Below are 19,305 nucleotides of genomic sequence, written 5' to 3' on the forward strand. Positions count from 1 at the left end.
GAGGTGGGACTCAGCCATCTGATTTTTAACAAGTGAAAAATCTGATCCAGGCTGAAGTTTAAGAACTACTGTGCATGCTACCACTTTGGTGTGCTTTCAGATTTGCTCTGTGTTCTCAGCTAACAGCAATTGAGTAACTAGTGTCACAGAACAGAAGAATTCCTATTGTCAAAGGGATCCAGGTAAACTGGATTATAATTTTATTTTACTCATCCAAGAACACTGAACATTCATCCACCCATCTATTCATCCAACATCTATCTAACAAGACATTTTAAGATCCAAATATGTAGGGGTTATCTAGAGATACTATTATGCATTTTGACCACGGCATCCACAATATAAAAATTCCTTGGAAAATTCAGTTGCTCTTAATTACTCACCAATGGAATACACATAGTTCTTTGGAATTATGTAATGAAAAATGGGTGGTTTAATTCTAATTAAATTGCAACTGTTGACCCAATGGTGAGCCTAGCACTTTCTCAAAGATGCTGTGTTAACTAATACTTAAGATACAGTTAGTCTATTGTCAAGATTAAAGAGGGACAGGATAATTTTTAATGAATGTTAAATACCAACCCAAACTCAACCTAGGGCACACTCATAGCTTTAAGCACTCCTTGGCCTTAGGATAATTTCAGCTGACGTTCTTTTCAATGAATTTTATTAAGAAATAAGAGGCAACACTTCCCTCTTCAAACTAGGCTGGAGTTGTGCTTAAGGGAATTTGCATGGATTTTGTTTTACATTCTTATTTTGCTAACTTTGATCGTGATCTACAATCAGGTTTTTTTTTTTTAAAGCCAATGTATCTTTTGATTTTGAATCAATCATAAGGTATTAGAGCTGGAAAGGTATTTAGTGATTAGCTCTTGCAAATTCACCTGGGGATGATTCCACCCTGCTCTACCCTAGGAGACATATTGCAATGTCTGGAGATATTTTTAGTTGTCATAACTGGAGGGTGCTACTGGCATCTAGTGGGTAGAGGCCACAGATGCTGCTAAACATCCTACAATGCACACAGGACATCCTCTCACAACAAAGAATTATCCAGTCAGACTGTCAATAGTGAAAGAAACCCTGTTTTAGAAGAAACTTCAAGTCCCCAAGATCAGGGAACTAAAACATTCAGTATAGGGACTCAAGATTTCTACACCCTGTCCACTGTTTCCCAGTACACCCTCAGGATTCTGCTAATTTTTAAAAAATTGTAGAAGTACTATCATACCATATAAAATTGTAATACAGAGTCACAAGTCACACAATTTAGCAGACTGAGCTATTTGTGGTGTGGAGTGCAGTTTTTGGTTTTTCCATAGGCATATAGGTTTACATAGTTTTATTCAATTTCATATCCTGCTTTTCACATATGTTATACATTTTACATATTGCTGCAAGCTTCATACTGATTTTTCTGTGTTCTCATAAAGTTACTTTCAATGAATGAATGTATTTAACTATTTATCTGCTGTTGAACACTTAGCTTGCTTCCAATTTTTTCTGTCATGTGTTGAACTTGAAGACATATATCTTCTGCTACATTTAAATCTGTACTGGAATTAAATGCAACAGAACTGGCTTCTGAGTCACCCAATGGAGCAGTCCCCAAGCTGAATGTCCTACTTTCATATCTGTACACATGCTAAAGAAGTCAGTGATAGAATTAGGATCATGTTTGAATTGTAATGACATGTTTCATGAACGTTTTAGGAAATCTCAATCATCTGGTTGCTCTTTGGGGGATAAACTGAGTCTCCTGTTCATTTTAAGCTGTGGACTGAGGTTGTGACATTCACTTTTGCTTGAGAATTTATTGTATAGTTATTATATTTTGGGTGTCTTCCTTGAAGATTTTGCATGCGGCAGAGCTAATGTGAACTGCGAGTTCAGGGGATGTGGATGATTTGACTTCATAGAGACTGCTTCTGTAGGTCTCATGCAATCATTTGTTGCAATTACTAAAGCAATGTTCTATAGTGTTAGCAACACTTGTTTTCATGGGGACTCTTTGCTAATGGAATAAAACGTAGATAGTTGAAGTGATAATTGGGTGACGGTGGTGGTGGCGATCGACAAAGTAGTGGCAGCCCTCATTGAGGGCTTCCTATAGGAAAGGACTCTGCCAAGCATTTACATGGATTTTCCCATGAATACCCATGCAGCAAATATGTATTTGACTCCTGTTCTGAATTAAGCCCCATGCTAGTCTTTTGGGGGGTTAGAGAGATTTAAAAAAAAAAAAAGATCAGACAGAGGCCCTATCTTCAAGGAGCTTGTAGTCTGATAATCAAAGTATACTCTGAGTAAAAAAAAAAAAAAAAAAAAAAAAGCCTAATACAAGTAAGAAAGTATTCAGTTTAATAAAAAGTGCAGATGGAATGCTTTGGGGGCCAGTATTCATTTCAGCATTGTATTCACTGTCTCACTTGATGATCAAACAATGCATGAGAAATAATAGTAATGACAGAAGCTACCACTTATTTAGTGCAACTATGCGCCGGGCACTTTATATACATGATTTAACTTAATTCTTACCCTGAAAATCTATTATTATTATTATAATGACTATTACATATTACAGATGAGGACACTGATGCAAAGGTTAAGATCCTCAAGCAACAGCACACAGCTTGTAAGTGGCACAGCCAGGATTCAAATCCATGCCCATTTCCACAAAAACGTTAACTTAACAATGTAGTCTGTGTTGTCTGGCAAGGGCATTGTTTGCATTTTCAAATGACGGAATATATCCAGCTGCCAAATTTCACGATCATCATGTCATCAATGGGAGAGCTTTTTTTAAAACAATTTTGGTGGTACAATTCAATTTTTAAATTTTAATTTAATTATTTTTCTTTCATGCTTTTTTATAAACCATACATGAATAAAGCCATAAATATTTATTAATTCTTTTTTAGCATCATTATTGGAGTATAATTGCCTTAAAATGTTGTGTTAGTTTCTGCTGTATAACAAAGTGAATCAGCTATACAGATACTTATAAACCCATATCCCCTCCCTCTTTCATCTCTCTCCCACCCTCCCTATCTCACACCCCATCCCACCCTTGTAGGTGGTCACAAAGCACCATGCTGATCTCCCTGTGCTATGCAACTACTTCCCACTAGCTATCTATTTTATATTTGGTAGTGTATATATGTCCATGCCACTCTCTCACTTCGTCCCAGCTTACCCTTCGCCCTCCCTGTGTCCTCAAGTCCATTCTCTGTGTCTGCATCTTTATTCCTGCCCTGCATGTCGGTTCAGCAGAACCATTTTTTTTTTTTTAGATTCCATATATATATGTTAGCATATGGTATTTGTTTTTCTCTTTCTGACTTACTTCACTGTCTATGACAGACTCAAGGTCCATCCACCTCATTACAAATTATGCAATTTCATTTCTTTTCATGACTCAGTAATATTCCATTGTATATATGTGCCACATCTTCTTTTTTTTAACGTTTTTATTGGAGTATAATTGCTTTACAATGCTGTGTTAGTTTCTGATTTATAACAAAGTGAATCAGTTATACATATACATATGTTCCCATATCTCTTCCCTCTTGTATCTCTCTCCCTCCCACCCTCCCTATCCCGCCCCTCTAGGTGGTCACAAAGCACCAAGCTGATCTCCCTGTGCTGTGTGACTGCTTCCCACTAGCTATATATTTTACATTTGGTAGTGTACATATGTCCATATATACACTACCACTCTCTCACTTTGTCCCAGCTTACCCTTCCCCTCCCCATGTCCTCAGGTCCATTCTCTAGTAGGTCTGCATCTCTATTCCCATCTTGCCCCTAGGTTCTTCATGACCAATTTTTCTTCTTTTCTTTTTTTTAAGATTCCATATATATGTGTTAGCATACGGTATTTATTTTTCTCTTTCTGACTTACTTCACTCTGTATGAAAGACTCTAGGTCCATCCACCTCGCTACAAATAACTCAATTTCGTTTCTTTTTATGGCTGAGTAATATTCCATTGTATATATGTGCCACATCTTCTTTATCCATTCATCTGTTGATGGACACTTAGGTTGCTTCCATGTCCTGCCTATTGTAACTAGTGCTGCAATGAACATTGTGGTACATGTCTTTTTGAATTATGGTTTTCTCAGGGTATATGCCCAGTAGGGGGATTGCTGGGTCATATGGTAGTTCTATTTTTAGTTTCTTGAGGAACCTCCATACTGTTCTCCATACTGGCTGTCTCAATTTACATTCCCACCAACAGTGCAAGAGGGTTCCCTTTTCTCCACACCCTCTCCAGCACTTATTGTTTCTAGATTTTTTGATGATGGCCATTCTGTCCAGTGTGAGGTGATACCTCATTGTGGTTTTGATTTGCATTTCTCTAGTGATTAGTGATGTTGAGCATCTTTTCATGTGCCTGTTAGCCATCTATATGTCTTCTTTGGAGAAATGTCTATTTAGGTTTTCCACCCATTTTTGAATTGGGTTGTTTGTTTTTCTGATATTGAGCTGCATGAGCTGCTTATAGATTTTGGAGATTAATCCTTTGTCAGTTGCTTCATTTGCAAATATTTTCTCCCATTCTGAAGGTTGTATTTTCGTCTTGTTTATAGTTTCCTTTGCTGTGCAACAGCTTTTAAGTTTCATTAGGTCCCATTTGTTTATTTTTGTTTTTATTTCCATTTCTCTAGGAGGTGGGTCAAAAAGCATCTTGCAGTGATTTATGTCATAGAGTGTTCTGCCTATATTTTCCTCTAAGAGTTTTATATTGTCTGGCCTTACATTTAGGTCTTTAATCCATTTTGAGTTTATTTTTGTGTATAGTGTTATGGAGTGTTCTAATTTCATTCTTTTACATGTAGCTATCCAGTTTTCCCAGCACCACTTATTGAAGAGACTGTCTTTTCTCCATTGTATATTCTTGCCTCCTTTATCAAAAATAAGGTGACCATATGTGCATGGGTTTATCTCTGGGCTTTCTGTCCTGTTCCATTGATCTATATTTCTGTTTCTGTGCCAGTCTTGATTACTGTAGCTTTGTAGTATAGGAAGTCAGGGAGCCTGATTTGTCTAGCTCCGTTTTTCTTTCTCAAGATTGCTTTGGATATTTGGGGTCTTTTGTGTTTCCATAGAAATTGTGAAAATTTTTGTTCTAGTTCTGTGAAAAATGCCATTGGTAATTGGATAGGGATTGCACTGAATCTGTAGATTGCTTTTGGTAGTATAGTCATTTTCACAATGTTGATTCTTCCAATCCAAGAACATGGTATAGCTCTCCATCTGTTTGTATCATCTTTAATTTCTTTCATCAGTGTCATAGTTTTCTGCATACAGGGCTTTTGTTTCCTTAGGTAGCTTTATTCCTAGGCATTTTATTCTTTTTGTACAATGGAATATTACTCAGCCATAAAAAATAATGAAATAATGCCATTTGCAGCAACATGGATGGACCTAGAGATTATCATACTAAGTGAAATAAGTCAGACTGAGAAAGACAAATATTATATGATATCACTTATATATAGACTCTAAAATACAACACAAATGATATTATTTATGAAACAGAAACAGATTCACAGACATAGACAACAAACTTATGGTTACCAAAGTGGGAGGGATAAATTGGGAGTTCGTGATTAAAATATACACACTGCTATATATAAAATAGATATACATCAAGGACCTTCTGTATAGTACAAGAAACTACACTCAATATCTTGTAATAACCTATAATGGAAAAGAATCTAAAAAAGAATATATATATATATATATATATATATATATATATATATATATATGTATAACTGAATCACTTTGCTGTATACCTGAAATTAACACAACACTGTAAGTCAACTACATTTCAATAAAAATTTTAAAAAAACAAAGATTCATGTGGTCTGGGTATAAATAACTCCTAAGGCATGCATGACTTTTCTCAGTGTGCTGGTACCTTTCTGTAGATTGTTGTTTCAGAGTGTGACATAGATGGCAAGGGTGAGTCGTTTGGACCAAATGTCACCTAGAAAAGTCTAGGCCAAGAAAGATATTTTTTCTGTCTTCGGGGAAAATGATGAAGTTGATTTTAAGACAGTGACTCCTACTTGTTCAGGCAAGTGGTGGAGAGAGGAACACATCTAACAAAACAAGAGATTGAAAAATATGTCTCTATTTCCCTTTGGCCTAAAATCAATGACACACAGTCAGAGACACATAAGAGACCATAAGAGACATGTGCCCCAGCCTAGAGCTTGACCAGTGGCCTCACCAGACAGGTATGGGTTAGCAGTGTGAAATGGAGAGGTGTGTAAGTCATTCCAACTCCTCTGCAGTTAAAGTATGCATAAACACAACAGAATGAGCTTGTACGCATGTCCATTGTGTTCCACTAATATCAGCTGACTTTGCATTTTTTGGAAATTCTGGTTTACAGAATATAGTATCATGGGTAGGATTTTCAGATATCTGAGACTTTTCTCTGTTTTTTTCCCTTCTAAAAAATATATTTATAGAGTGCTTAGGATATGCTAGGCACTGTGAAATTTTTATTTAATTCTCTCAAAAACCTTATAAGGTTATAGTTTATTATAACAATTTTATAAATTTTTAGATAATGTAACAGAGGCATGGGAGAGACTCAGAATCACAGAGCTAACAAATGGTATAGACTGACCTCAAACTCCAAAAGTTCTGCTCATAACTGTTCCACTGTTCCATAATGCCTAGAGAAGAAAATACTGCAAATTTTATTTAACGGCTTACTTTTGGAAGAAAATTTTCTTTAGTAGCTTCAATCACTAGGAATAGCATTGACTGAGACTCTTGTTCTTCAAACCAAGTCCTGGGCCTTTGGCAAGGTGGCTACTGTATCCCTTAATGTGTCTGTTCCACACTCAAATCTGATGAGCAGTTCTTCTGAAGGTGTTACACAGAGCTGGGTGCAAATCCTGCCTCTACCACTTACAGGCTGTCTTTTCTTGACCAAGTCATTTGCCCCCTCCAAGCCTCAGCTTGCTCATCTGTAAAATGGGTGCAATGATAATTTCATCCTTATAGTGCTGTGTGGAATATTAAATGAGAGGAGATAGGCATGAAGCTGAGCACAAGACCTGAAGCATACTGGATGCTCAATTCAGTACTGAGAAAATGGAAAAATTGAAAAAGAAAGCATTGCCAGACTCATAGGAAGTCTTATAAAAAAGGTTAACTTGAAAAATATCTGCTGCAGTCCTTGTGGACAGAAATGTACATATAAAGTAGCCACAATTGTCCATATAGCTTGCCTATAGAGAACACATGGCTAATTTTGGCCCCTGTACAAATTCCAAGGCAGACCACAAGATAACTCATGCATATCTTGAGATTTCTCACAAATACCATAGCTCCACAGCATATGCAATCCCAGTCCAGATGGCTCAATCTCCCTCAATTCCCTTTCCACCTCCGCTTCTCCCAAAAGTTACTGGAGTACACCTGGCCCTGTGGCTTAAATCTCAGCCGAAATTAGGCTAATCCCTGGGGGCACTTCCCTGGAAATCCAGCTGCATCCCTCATTCCTTTCAAGCCATAACAAGTGAGCAAACCCTTCCTCCTCTGCCATTCTGAGGAAATTCTTCCACAGAGTTAGAGATAAGAATTTGGCATGACATTTCCAGAAAATACACAACATTGCTCTGAGCTGTGGGTAACCTTTATCCACACTTCTGCCAGATTTTCTTGAAGGAAAATGTTTTTAAAGGCCCAATCTTTCCTAATAAGATAATTTAGACTCAAAGCAGAATAATCATAGGTGATTATTTAGTGTTTGACTAAATTTTAAAGTTCAGCATTTAACTTCTTTGATTCTCATGCTAATCCTGTAATAGGTAGAAAACCTATTTTTAGAGATTTTAGAGGTAAAATATACCTCTTTAGAAAATAGTTCTGCTGGGTACTTTGGAAAAGGATTGAGATTTTGCTCATTTATAAAGAGAAAACGGGAAAAAAAGAGTACTATTTCTGGTGTGGGCAATGTATGAAAAAATATTTTACTAACATGATAAGTCAACCCTTCCTCTTATTTTAATGAACTATAGTTTATTTACAATATTATATTAGTTTCAGTTGTACAACATAGTGGTTCAATATTTTTATAGATTATATTTCATTTAAAGTTATTATAAAATAGTTGCTATATTCCCTGTGCTGTACAATATATCCTTGTAGCTTATTTACTTTATACATAGTAGTTTGTACCTCTTAATCCCCTACCTCTATCTTGCCCCTTCCCCCTTCCCTCTCTTCACTGGTAACCACTGGTTTGTTCTCTGTATCTGTGAGTTTGTTTCATTACATTCATTTATTTGTTTTATTTTTTAGATTCCACATAAAAGTAGAAACATACAATATTTGTCTTTGTATGACTTATTTCACTAAGCATGGTATCCTCCAGGTCCATCTATGTTGTTGCAAATGGCAAAATTTCATTTTTTTTTATGATTAATATTTCATGTGTGTGTGTGTATGTATATGTATATATATATATATATATATATATATATATATGTAATGTCTTCTTTATCCATTCATCAGATGGTGGACACTTAAGTTGCTTCCATATCTTGGCTATTGTAAATAATGCTGCTATGAACATTGGGGTGCATGTATCTTTTCAAATTAGTGTCTTCACTTTCCTCAGATACATACCCAGGAGTGGGATTGCTGGATCATATGGTAGTTCTGTTTCTAGTTTTTGTGTGTGTGGAACCTCCATACCATTTTCCATAGTGGCTGCACCAATTTACATTCCCACCAACAGTGTAGGAGGGTTCTCTTTTCTTCACATCCTCACCAGCATTTGTTATTTGTGACTCTTTGATGATGGCTATTATGACAGGTGTGAAGTGATATCTCACTGTGGTTTTGATCTGTATTTCTCTGATGATTAGCAATGTTGATCATCTTTACATGTGCCTGTTGGCCATCTGTATGTCTTCTTTGTAAAAAAGGTCTCTTCAGGTCTTCTGCTCTTTTTTTGATTGGGTTGTTTTTTTGATATCAAGTTCTACGAGCCCTTTATATATGTTGAATATTAACCCCTTATCAGTCATATCATTTGCAAATATTTTCTCCCATTCAGTAAGTTGTATTTTTGTTTTGTCGATGGCTTCCTTTGTGGTGCAAAAGCTTTTAAGTTTCATTAGGTCCCATTTCTTTATTTTTGCTTTCTTTTTTCTTTGCCTTAGGAGCCAGATCAAAAAATTATTGCTACAATTTATGTCAAAGAGTGTTTTGCCTATGTTCTCTTGTAGGAATTTTGTGGTTTCTGGTCTTATATTGAAGTGTTTAATCCATTTTGAGCTTATTTTAGTATATGGTATGAGGAAATTTTCTAATTTCATTGTTTTACATGTAGCTGTCCAGTTTTCCCAGTACCACTTATTGAAGAGGCTCTTTTCTCCATTGTATATTCTTGCCTCCTTTGTTGTAGACTAATTAACCATAAGTGTGTGGGCTTATTTCTGGGCTCTCTATTCTGTTCCATTGATCTATGTGTCTGTTTTTGTGCCAGTACCTTGCTGTTTTGATTATTGTAGCTTTGTAGTATAGTCTGAAGTCTGGGATGGTGGTATCTCCAGCTTTGTCCTTTTTTCTCAATATTGCTTTGGTTATTCAGGATCTTTTGTGGTTTCACATGAATTTTAGGATTATTTGTTCTAGTTTTGTGAAAAATGTCATAGATATTTTGGTAGAGATTGCATTAAATCCATAGATTGCTTTGGATAGTGTGGACATTTTAACAATATTAATTCTTCTAATCTACAAACACAGGCTATCTTTCCATTTATTTGTATCACCTTTAATTTCCTTCATTCATCAATGTTTTATAGTTTTCAAGGTATAGGTCTTTCACCTCCATGGTTAAGTTTATTCCTAGGTATTTTATTCTTTTTGATGTGATTTTAAACAGGATTGTTTTCCTGCTTTCTCTTTCTGAGAGTTCATTATTAGTGTATAGAAAAGCAACAGATTTCTGTATATTAATCTTGTATCATGCAACTTTACTGAATTCATTTATTAGTTCTAATGGTTTTTTGGTGGAGACTTTAGAGTTTTCCATATATAGTGTAGTGTCATCTACAAACTGTGACAATTTTACTTCTTCCCTTCCAATTTGGATGCCTTTTATTTCTTTTTCTTGTCTGATTACTGTCACTAGGATTTCCAATACTATGTTAAATAGAAGTGGCAAGAGTGGATATCCTTGTCTTGTTCCTGAATTTAGAGTAAAACCTTTCAGCTTTTCATCATTGCATATGATGTTAGCTGTGGGCTTGTCATAAATGACCTCTATTATGTTAAGATATGTTTCCTGCATATCCACAGTTTTTGCTTTGTTTTGTTTTGTTTGCTTTTAATTTATTTTTTTAAATTGAAGTATAGTTGATTTACAATGTTGTGTTATTTACAGGTGTAGATCAAACTGATTCACTTATGTGTGTGTGCGTGTTGTATACATATATATAGATTTTTTCAGATTCTTTTCCCATATAGGTTATTACAAAATATTGAGTATAGTTCCCTGTGCTATAAAGTTTTTATCATGAGTGTATGTTGAATTTTGTCAAATGCTTTTTGCATCTATTGAGGTGATCATGTGATTTTTGTCCTTCCTTTTGTTAATGTGGTGTATCACACTGATTGATTTGTGAATATTGAGCCATTGTTGCGTCCCTGGCATAAATCCCACTTGATCATGGTGTATGATCCTTTTTATATATTGTTGAATTAGGTTTGCTACTATTCTGTTGAGGATTTTTGCATCTATATTCATCAGAGATATTGGCCAGTAATTTTCTTTTTTTTGTAGTGTCTTTTTCTGGTTTTGGTATCAGGGTAATTTTGGCCTCCTGCAATGAATTTGGGAGTGTTCCCTCCTCTTCAATTTTTTGGAATAGTTTGAGAAGAATAGGTATTAGCACTTTGTTGTATGTTTGGTAGAATTCCCCCATGAAGCTGATCAGTTCTGGACATTTGTTTGCTGGGAGCTTTTTGATTACTAATTCAATTTTAATACTAGTGGCCACTCTGTTCAGACTGTGTATATTTTCCTGATTCAGTCTTGGAAGATTGTATGTTTCTAGGAATTTATCCATTTCTTCTAGGTTGTCTAATTTGTTGACATGTAACTGGTTTTTTTTTCTTTAATTTTTATTGGAGTATAGTTGATTTATGATGTTGTGTTACTTTCTGCTGTACAGCAAAGTGAATCAGTTATACATATACATATATCCACTCTTTTTTTAGATTCTTTTTCCATATAGGTCATTACAGAGTATTGAGTAGAGTTCCCTGTGTGATATAGTAAGTCTTTATTAGTTATCTATTTTATATATAGTAGTATGTATGACATGTAACTATTGATTGTAGTATCTCATGATGTTTTGTATCTCTGTGATACCAGTTGTAATTTCTCCTTTTTCATTTCTACCCCTTCCTCTTCTACCAGAACTTTTATGAAATAATTTTCCTTATGTTTTAACAAAGTGTGTTGATTGGCCTTTTTTAAAAAGCCAAAATGGAGATCCTGGTGGCAGAGCAGGTAATGATTAGTAAATTCCAGGATTGTAAACTCAAAAGGAAAGAAATGTCCATTTAACTAATCTTCACACATCCTGATACACTATTGCCAAGAACTCTAGAAGAGGTTTTGGCAGTGTTTTAGAGCTAAAGTATATTACATTGCATCCATTGCATAGACAAATATATTTATGCTTTTGTCTGCACTTCCAGTTTTATATTTAGTAATTAAGAATCTTGATATTGATCAAAAATTCTAAGAATTTGAAACTAGGTTCTTGGTGGAGGATTGGAGGTCCATAGATTTCAGACAGCTCATGAAATGTAAAATCCTGTTCAATGACTATGAATGTATTGATAAAGGAAAAGTCTGGTACATTAATGACCAGTTCTTAGTCCTTTGTAAGAAGGGAGAGAATATAGGAATATCTCAAACAAGATGGTTAGTTCTCATCTGTTAGAAATGCCCAAGGTGAAGTAATAGGAACTGGATTTACCTACCAATTGAAATAACAAAAAGAATATATATATATATATATATATATATATATATATGAAATGAAACAACAATTGTCAGGACACTGGACTTCAAGAAATAAAAGTGATCCCTGAGAGATGAGAAACCAATGAGATGAACCCTATGATTTCTCCACCTTACTGCTAAGAGAGAGTTTCCAGGCCATGGTTCAGGAAGGGGAATTCAGGTGGAACCCAGTATACTCCTTGAGATGAGGAAACAGAGCTGAGAGTTCAGGGAGAACAAGGTGGTAAGAGTTCACAGGATAGAACACCAGAGAGGAGAGAGCTGTGCAGAGAGAGAAACCCAGAGCTCTACAGAGGATGCCCCTTCATTATTCATCAGAGTGCTGATAGCATGAGCATGTGAGGAAATGACCTGAGCATGGGGGAACATTCTTCTGAAAGAATTAGAGGATAATGCTCATTGCTCACAGGGCCAGGGATAGTGCCTGTTACCACCAGCGAGACTGGAAGAACTCATAATTCATAGAGTACTGGGAAGAAAATTCAGGAAGGTCTTGCTTCAGTAGTGGGGAATAAATAGCCTTAAATTAAGTACCACTCTGCACATACCTAACAAATCATAACAGCAAGACCCAAAAAGATCAAACCATTTTCATGTAACTTGTCTCCCAAAACAAATCATATGGATATTTATAAGAATATAAAACTATCCCATATCCAACAAGGCAAATTTCATAATGTCTGGCATAAAAAGCAGAAAGAACCCATCATCAAAAGTACAATCACTCAAAACCAAATCAGAACTGACAAAGATGTTAGAATTAACAAAGGAATTAAAACAGTTATTGTAACTATACTCCATATGTTAAAAAGTTAAGCAGAGACATGGAAAATGTAAAAAAAAAAAAATTAAATAGAATTTGTAGAGATGAAAGCTGCAGTGCCTAGCATGAACAATACACTGGATGGGATTAATGGGAAATTAGATTTGATAAAAGAAAAGACTAGTGACCTTGAAGATGTAGCCATAGAAATTATCCAAATAAAACTCAAGGAGAATAAAGACTTTAAAAAAAAAAATGAAAAGATCCTGTGGGTTTCAATACCTCTCTCAATAACTGACAAAAGAATAGACAGAAAATCAGCAGGAATATCGTAGGCCTGAACAACAGTATCAGTTAATTTGACCTAATTGATATTAATAGAACACTGCACACAAAATAGCAAATACACATTCTTTTCAAGTACATGTGAAACATTTACCAAGACAGACCATACTGTAGACCATAAAACAATTCTCAAAATTGGAAAGGTTTCAAATCATTCCAAGTATATTCTCTGACCAAAACAGAATTAAGTTGAAATCAATAGTAGGAAGATCTTTGAAAAATCCCCAAGTATTTGGAAACTAAATAAAGCACTTCTAAATAATCCATGGTCAAAGAAAAAAGCAAAGGCAAAATTAGCAAGTATTTTGAAATAGATGAAAATAAAATCACAATATACTAGAATTTGTGAGATTCCACTAAAGCAGTACTTAGGATGTCATTCATAGCATTAAATGCCTATACTGGTAAAGAAGAAAGTTTTCAAATCAATGACCTCAACTTTCATCTTAAGAAATTAGAAAAAGAAGAACAAGTTAAACCTAAGGTAAGGAGAAGAAAGGAAGTAATAAAATTAAAGCAGAACTCAATGAAATAGAAAAGAGAAAATCAATAAAACCAAAAGTGGTTTTTTGATAAGATCAACTAAATTGATAAACCCATAGTCAAACTCACCAGTAAAAAAGAAATTACACAAATTACCAATATCAGGAATGAGAGAGGAGAAATATTCTACAGATATTAAAAGGATAATCAGGGAATATTATAAGCAGTTTTTGCCTATAAGTTAGAGATTTTAGGTGAAATAGGCAAATTAGTTGCAATGCACGAATTACCAAGCCTCACTCAAGGAAAAGTAACCTAAATATTCCTAAATCTATTAAAGAAATTGAATGTGTAGTTCAAAACTTTCCATAAAGAAAACTCCAAGCCCAGATGACTTCACTGGTGACTTCAACAAAACATTTAAGGAAGAAATAATATCAATTCTACATAAACTCTTCCAGAATATTAAATAGGAAGGAATGCTTACAAACTCATTCTTTGAGGCCAAAACCAGACAAAGACATTACAAGTAAAGGAAACTACAGACCAACATTCCTCGTGAACATAGGTGCAAAAATTCTAAACAAAATGTTAGCAAATCAAATGCAACCATATTAGCTTGATGTGGCAATCATTATACAAGGTGTATTTATATTAAAACATTGTACACTTTATTATTAATTTTTTTATTCAATTTTTAAAATTTTTTATTGAAATATAGTTGATTCACAATGTTGTGTTAGCTTCAGGTGTACAGCAAAGTAATTCAGTTATACATACATATATATGTGTATCTATATATTCTTTTAAAAATCCTTTTCTAGTATAGGTTATTACAAGATATTGAGTATAGTTCCCTGTGCTATACAGTAGGCCCTTGTTGATTATCTATTTTACATATAGTAGTGTGTATATGTTAATCCTAAACTCCTAATTTATCCCTCGCCCCTCTCTTTCCCCTTTGGTAACCATAAGTTTCTTTTCTGTGTCTGTGAGTCTACTTCTGTTTTTGTAAATAAGTTCATTTGTATCATTTTTTTAGATTCCACATATAAGCAATATTATATGATGTTTGTCTTTCTCTGTCTGACTTACTTCACTAAGTATGATCATCTCTAGATCCATCCATGTTGCTGCAAGTGGCATTATTTTATTCTTTTTTATGGCTGAGTACTGTTCTATTGTGTATATATACCATATCTTCTCTATCCATTCATCTGTCAATGGACACTTAGGTTGCTTCCATGTCTTGGTTATTGTAAATAGTGCTGCTATGAACATTGGGGTGCATGTATCCTTTCGAATTATAGTTTTCTCCAGATATATGCCCAGGAGTAGGATCACTGGATCATATGGTAGTTCTATGTTTAGTTTTTTAAAGAACCTCCATACTGTTCTCCATAATGGCTGCACCCATTTACATTCCCACCGACAATGTAGGAGGGTTCCTTTTTCTCCACACCCTCTCTAGCATTTCTTATTTGTATACTTTTTGATGAACGTTGTACACTTTAAATATATACAAATTTTATTTGTCAGAAAAAAAATCCTACAATAGATAAAAAAAGATAATGTGGAGTTGACCCCAGGAATGCAGAGATCATTGAGCATTCAGAAGTCATCTGATAGTATTTGTCTTGTTAATAACATTATCCCTGGTGTTGTTTTTCTGCATTCTATTTCAATATTAAACTTTTGTGGCATTTATACAGGTTAATCAATTCATTTGTGAGGGTGGTTGCTGTGAGGATTAAATAAAGTAATAGATGCAAAGCATGAATAATGGGCCAAGCACAATTGGACGGTAATAAGTTTTTGCCAGTTAGGAATCTACTTCTTGCTTGATTAGGTTCACAAACATACTTCTTTCATAGAAAAAAAAAGAATATTGACCACGTCCTCCTGTCTTTCTGAGCTGACATTTCCTGTTGTGACCTCACCAACCAGCCATCGTCCCCATGATTGTAGACATGGTTTCATGACCCTTTAGAGCAGAGCCACTTGAAGTGCTGGCCTTCAACAAGATAAGAAGTTAGCATCAGAGTGTAACTGGAGCACTGTTTCCTTCCTTGAGAAGGTCTTGATACAAAAAATAAATAAATAAAATAAAATCAGATGAAATAATTTGTGTGCTTAGTGATGTAGTTGACTTATATCATGGTGCAAACTTCTTATCTTGTCATGGGCCAATAAGCTGTTTGCGGACTGGTACTTTGAGTACCAAGGTCTTAGAGTATGTCATGTCTTACACAGAATTTGGATTCTAAAGTCAGCATTTATACTTCTTCTCATGACATCATATTATGGTGCATATTTTAAGCATGTATATAAAGATGTCATCAATAAATGTGACTTTGACATATTTACTTTTCTCTTGGGGTCATTACGTATAATGAAATCTCATGCAGTATGTACTCCAAATTTTGTAACCATGTGGCATGCACTAAAAATCACTGTATGTTTTTCACCTTGCATACGAAAATAGCTGGAGGATCCATCAATCCTTTGACAAAGATCAGAGATGGGGTAGCAAATAGGTTTCTTCACATGTGACAATACCTGTCAAGTGGTAATGGCTCTCCACACACTGTGTAGAGATGTACTTAGAGAATGCATCTGGGAACAAGTACTGATATTGATTAGTAACGTACACCATGGGTGTGGGAATGAAGTATGACAACACCTCATGCTGTGTATTGCCATTCTTGGTTAGGAGTTTCAAGGTTTTCCTTCTACTAAAAATAGTGACTTGAGTTATTCTGTTGCAGGACAGGAAAACAGTGGCAGAAAAGAAGAACCAGGTCCTACTTATGAACTTAGAGATGCCTCTCTTCAAGAATATTACATGGATGTGGCTTTTCTCATAGATGCTTCCCAAAGAATAGGAAATGATGAGTTTAAGGAAGTGAAAGCTTTTATAACCTCAGTGCTTGATTACTTTCACCTGGCCCCAGATCCACTGACCTCCACCTTGGGAGACAGAGTGGCAGTCCTGACCTACTCTCCTCCAGGCTATATGCCCAACACAGAAGAATGCCCCATCTACCTAGAATTTGATTTGGTTACTTATAACAGTATACATCAAATGAAACATCATCTCCAAGACTCCCTTCAGCAGCTTAATGGAGATGTTTTTATTGGCCATGCCTTACAGTGGACAATTGACAATGTCTTTGTAGGAATCCCCAACCTGAGGAAAAACAAAGTTATCTTTGTTATATCTGCTGGTGAAACCAATCCTTTAGACAGGGGAGTCTTAAGAAATGTATCTCTGAGAGCCAAGTGTCAGGGCTACTCCATATTTGTGTTTTCCTTTGGTCCTCTACACAATGACAAGGAATTAGAAGAATTAGCCAGCCACCCACTGGATCATCACTTAGTCCAGCTTGGCCGAACCCACAAGCCAGATTTGAACTATATCGTCAAATATGTCAAGCCATTTGTTCATTCAATCAGACGTAAGTCATTTAAGTTTTTCTCTTCTGTTGCTTTTCCAATAGATACCTCTTTGTACAATCCACCAGTTGACTTAGTAACATGATTCTCACTTCAGTCAAGAGTGGTGGAGTCTAGGTGTGAGTAGGAGGCAATGAGAAAACCACAGAGAAAATCCCAGGTCCTAGTGACCTTGAGCTCTGCTGTCCCACTGTCAGGGTCTTTGCCAGAAAGTGAAAAGTGTCTTTTAACCCTAATCTGTGTTTACTATGTGCCAACTTTTTTAAAGGATTGTATCATTTAATCCTCAGGACAGCCCTCTAAGGAAAGTAGAATTATCCCCATTTTACAAGTGAGAAAACTGAGGTTCACAGACATTAAATCAATTGCTCAAAAGCTGACAGTTAATAGTTGGCAAATTCTAGACTCAATCCTATGCATTCTGACCCCAGGGCTGTGCTCTAATCCATTAAACTGTACATCAATTACTAAAGCTTTAATAAACGATTACAGTGGTATCACTGTAATGAATAATACCCCACTCCCACCACCCTCCACCTACTCCAAGGACTTCTGTTTCATCTTGTCACTGTAAATCAACTTTGCTTCTGACTTGAATTCTTAAGAGCCATGGGGACAAATCTCTTCTAGAGCCTCTGTCTCAGACAGCTGTCTCAGGCACAGCCAGGCAAGGGGTTTAAGGGGGTCTTTTCACAGTAGGCATTTGAGAGAGACTGCCCAGTCTCTGTCCATGAGCTGTAATTCCAGGCATGATTATAGTAGCAAACCTAAGAGCTTGTAGCATCAAGCAAGTCCGGGCCTGTGCCGGGAATTAGGAGTGTGACAGAGGCCACCCTGAATGGTTGTCTGTAGCTCCTGCAAGTTTAATGGGGAATCAGAGAGATGAAGATTTTCTGGCACTCATAAAGCCCAGGGCTCATGGAACCCTCAGCATCTTGGCACTCAGAATTTATATTTAGTGGCAAGCTTGTCACTTGCAAAAAAAAAAAATGATGCCTTCTTCCAACCTCAAGATAAATAGGGCAGACAATTTCAATAGTAATACTGTCTTCTAGAAACATCTTCCTTTTAGAGCGAGAGAACCGGATATTATAAGGGATTAAGAGATATCCTTGAATTATATTGCAAGCCTGTGACACACAGAGCATGAGAATTTTTGACTCAATCACTGCTATATCTCACTGACTTTGCCAACAAGGTATTGCAAAGTCAGAAGGTGCATACTTTCCTGAGTCCCTTATAAAATTAACTTACTCTTGGAAACACCTCCAACCACAGGAAAAGATGAACTGACTTTGGGTGATAGAATATGGAAGAATAAAATTTAGACTAACCACCCACTCTCTCTCCAGGTGCCATCAACAAATATCCCCCTGCAGATATGAGACCCAAATGTGTTAACATCACCTCTCCCAACCCAGAGAATGGTGGCACAGAAAACACTGTATTGTGAGTTGACAAATTCACAATTTGGGTAATACTACCACTGGAAACCGTCCTTAAGAAAATAATTTGAAAGAAATGGCATTTTAGTTTTCAGGATGCAAGTTTCGTTGTGGGGTGTGTGGGTGTGTGGGGCGGGGGGTGCTTTAAATGTTCCTGATTTGTGACAACACCACCGATCTGGTGTTAATAGTACATAGAATATGATCCATATTTGAAAGAACCATGTTTCCAATTTTGTAGCTTTTATGAAAAAAGAGACCCCTATTAATGCCTTATTAGTAACTATATCATATCATTCAAATATTGGGTACTGTTAAAACAGAAAACATATAATATCAAAGGTTAGATGTAATAGTTTTAGAGCAGAAGAAAAAGATGAAAAAGAAAAACTCACAAAGCGGCAACAAAAACGTTTCCTGTTTCAAAAACAGAACCCATATGGAGACTGGCAGGAAGAATTCGTTTAAGTTTGATTTTGCAAAGTCCAACCCTAAGTACTCAGTAAAAATTCAGTGATGAGAATAATATTGGTTTGGAACCCTAAACCATGGGCACAAATGTCTAACTTCCCTTTGGAATTAAAAAGTTGCCCCTCAGTCAAATTTCATCCACAAACTGCATTTGGACTATTCCAATAACATGCATAAAATTGATTCCTGTTACATTATCTGTCTGTATCTACACTGAATCCTGAAAGGGACTTGGTTAACATATTTTTCTTCATTTTT

At 35.7% G+C, this 19,305-nt stretch overlaps 1 protein-coding gene across 1 annotated transcript in view; it reads left to right on the forward strand.

Moving 5' to 3' along the window:
* Window positions 1–18,584, forward strand: part of COL6A5 (collagen type VI alpha 5 chain) — a 111,592-nt gene extending 93,008 nt beyond the window's left edge. Inside the window, exons 38-39 of the mRNA XM_007166984.2 lie at window positions 16,444–17,133; window positions 18,484–18,584. Of these exons, the coding sequence (XP_007167046.2) occupies window positions 16,444–17,133; window positions 18,484–18,584 (791 nt within the window). The remainder of the gene's footprint in view (window positions 1–16,443; window positions 17,134–18,483) is intronic.
* Window positions 18,585–19,305: the final 721 nt, after the last annotated feature.

The sequence above is a fragment of the Balaenoptera acutorostrata genome, chromosome 4 (assembly GCF_949987535.1).
Source record: "Balaenoptera acutorostrata chromosome 4, mBalAcu1.1, whole genome shotgun sequence".
Taxonomy (NCBI): Eukaryota; Metazoa; Chordata; class Mammalia; order Artiodactyla; family Balaenopteridae; genus Balaenoptera; species Balaenoptera acutorostrata.